Genomic DNA, 1,339 nt, shown 5'->3' with positions numbered 1-1,339 from the left:
GGGGGGGGGGGGGGGGGCGGGGGGGGGGGGGGGGCGCCCCGCGCCCGCGGGGGGGGCCGTAGTTTGGGGACCACTGTCCTACAGCCTCGACTCACCAGGTGAAAACCAGAGATCGGAACGTGAGAGTTTCACATTTGTTAAAGAAAAATGTTCTTAAAACCTGTGTGTGTTTTTGCAGAGATACGTGGCATCGTTGTGAAGCAGTGAAGCTGGTGTTTGTCTGGACTGTGCTGCAGGTCAGTGTCATGCGATGTCACCTGGTACCACCTGACATCACCTGGTACCACCTAATGACACGTGATGTCACCTGATGACACCTGGTACCAACTGATGCCACGTGGTGTCACCTGATGTCACCTGGTACCAACTGATGCCACTTAGTGTCACCTGATGTCACCTGGTACCAAATGATGCCACTTAGTGTCACCTAATGTCTCCTGGTACCACCTAATGACATGTGGTGTCACCTGATGTCACCTGGTACCAACTGATGCCACTTGGTGTCACCTGATGTCACCTGGTACCACCTAATGACACGTGGTGTCACCTGATGTCACCTGGTTCCAACTGATGACACCTGGTACCAACTGATGCCACTTAGTGTCACCTGGTACCAACTGATGACACCAGGTGACCCATACCGCCACATGGTACCATCTGATGTCACCTGGTGTCACCAGGTACCAGCTGCTCACACACTGTTCTGTAATTCCATCTCTCCTCTAGGTCACTCGCCCCTCTCTCTCGCCTCACTTGCCTCGATTTCTCCCTCCCTCCCTCTTTCTCAATGACCACTTCAGACCAGAGAACTGCATGCTGGGAGTTCGCTGTCTGCATCACATTGTCAATCAACACTGTAAGAACAAACACACACACACACACGGTTATTTATCTCTGGAAATATCTGAGTGTGTGTGTGTGTGTGTGTGTGTGTGTGTGCGCGCCTCAGCCTGCTGCGGAGCTTCGTCAGTTCAACAGAGCAGACGTCATGTATGAAGCCTTGTTCAAACACCTGTTCACCACCGAGGCTGCAGTCATACAGGTAAGACACACACACACATACACACATGCACGTGTGAGGGACTTTTATTTTGCCACGTCTTCTCTCTCGTCCTCCTCCTGTCCCGCCTCCAGCTGGTCCTGTCCTGTCTGTTGGACCTGATGTTGGTTTTCGAGAAGCCCCGTCTGTGCTCGCCCCCACCCACAGGAGGCCCTGTCGTCACGACGACGTGCTGAGTCTGGTCCTGACACACATGGAGGCGGAGAACAAGGTGTCTCTGCGCCGGGTTTACGCCTCCGCCCTGCCCCCCTACATAGACAGGTGGGACAGGGAAAGGAC

At 54.3% G+C, this 1,339-nt stretch overlaps 1 protein-coding gene across 1 annotated transcript in view; it reads left to right on the top strand.

The window, feature by feature from the left end:
- Nucleotides 1-1,253: 1,253 nt before the first annotated feature.
- The window catches only part of LOC112486571 (serine/threonine-protein kinase C-like), a 14,627-nt gene continuing 14,541 nt past the window's right edge, over nt 1,254-1,339 (top strand). Inside the window, exon 1 of the mRNA XM_025053798.1 lies at nt 1,254-1,321. Within this exon, the coding sequence (XP_024909566.1) occupies nt 1,254-1,321 (68 nt within the window). The remainder of the gene's footprint in view (nt 1,322-1,339) is intronic.

Source organism: Cynoglossus semilaevis, chromosome 2 (genome assembly GCF_000523025.1).
Source record: "Cynoglossus semilaevis isolate Cse_v1.0 chromosome 2, Cse_v1.0, whole genome shotgun sequence".
Lineage (NCBI taxonomy): Eukaryota > Metazoa > Chordata > Actinopteri > Pleuronectiformes > Cynoglossidae > Cynoglossus > Cynoglossus semilaevis.
The sequence above is the reverse complement of the archived record's forward strand: the minus strand, read 5'-3'. Positions and strand labels throughout refer to the sequence as shown.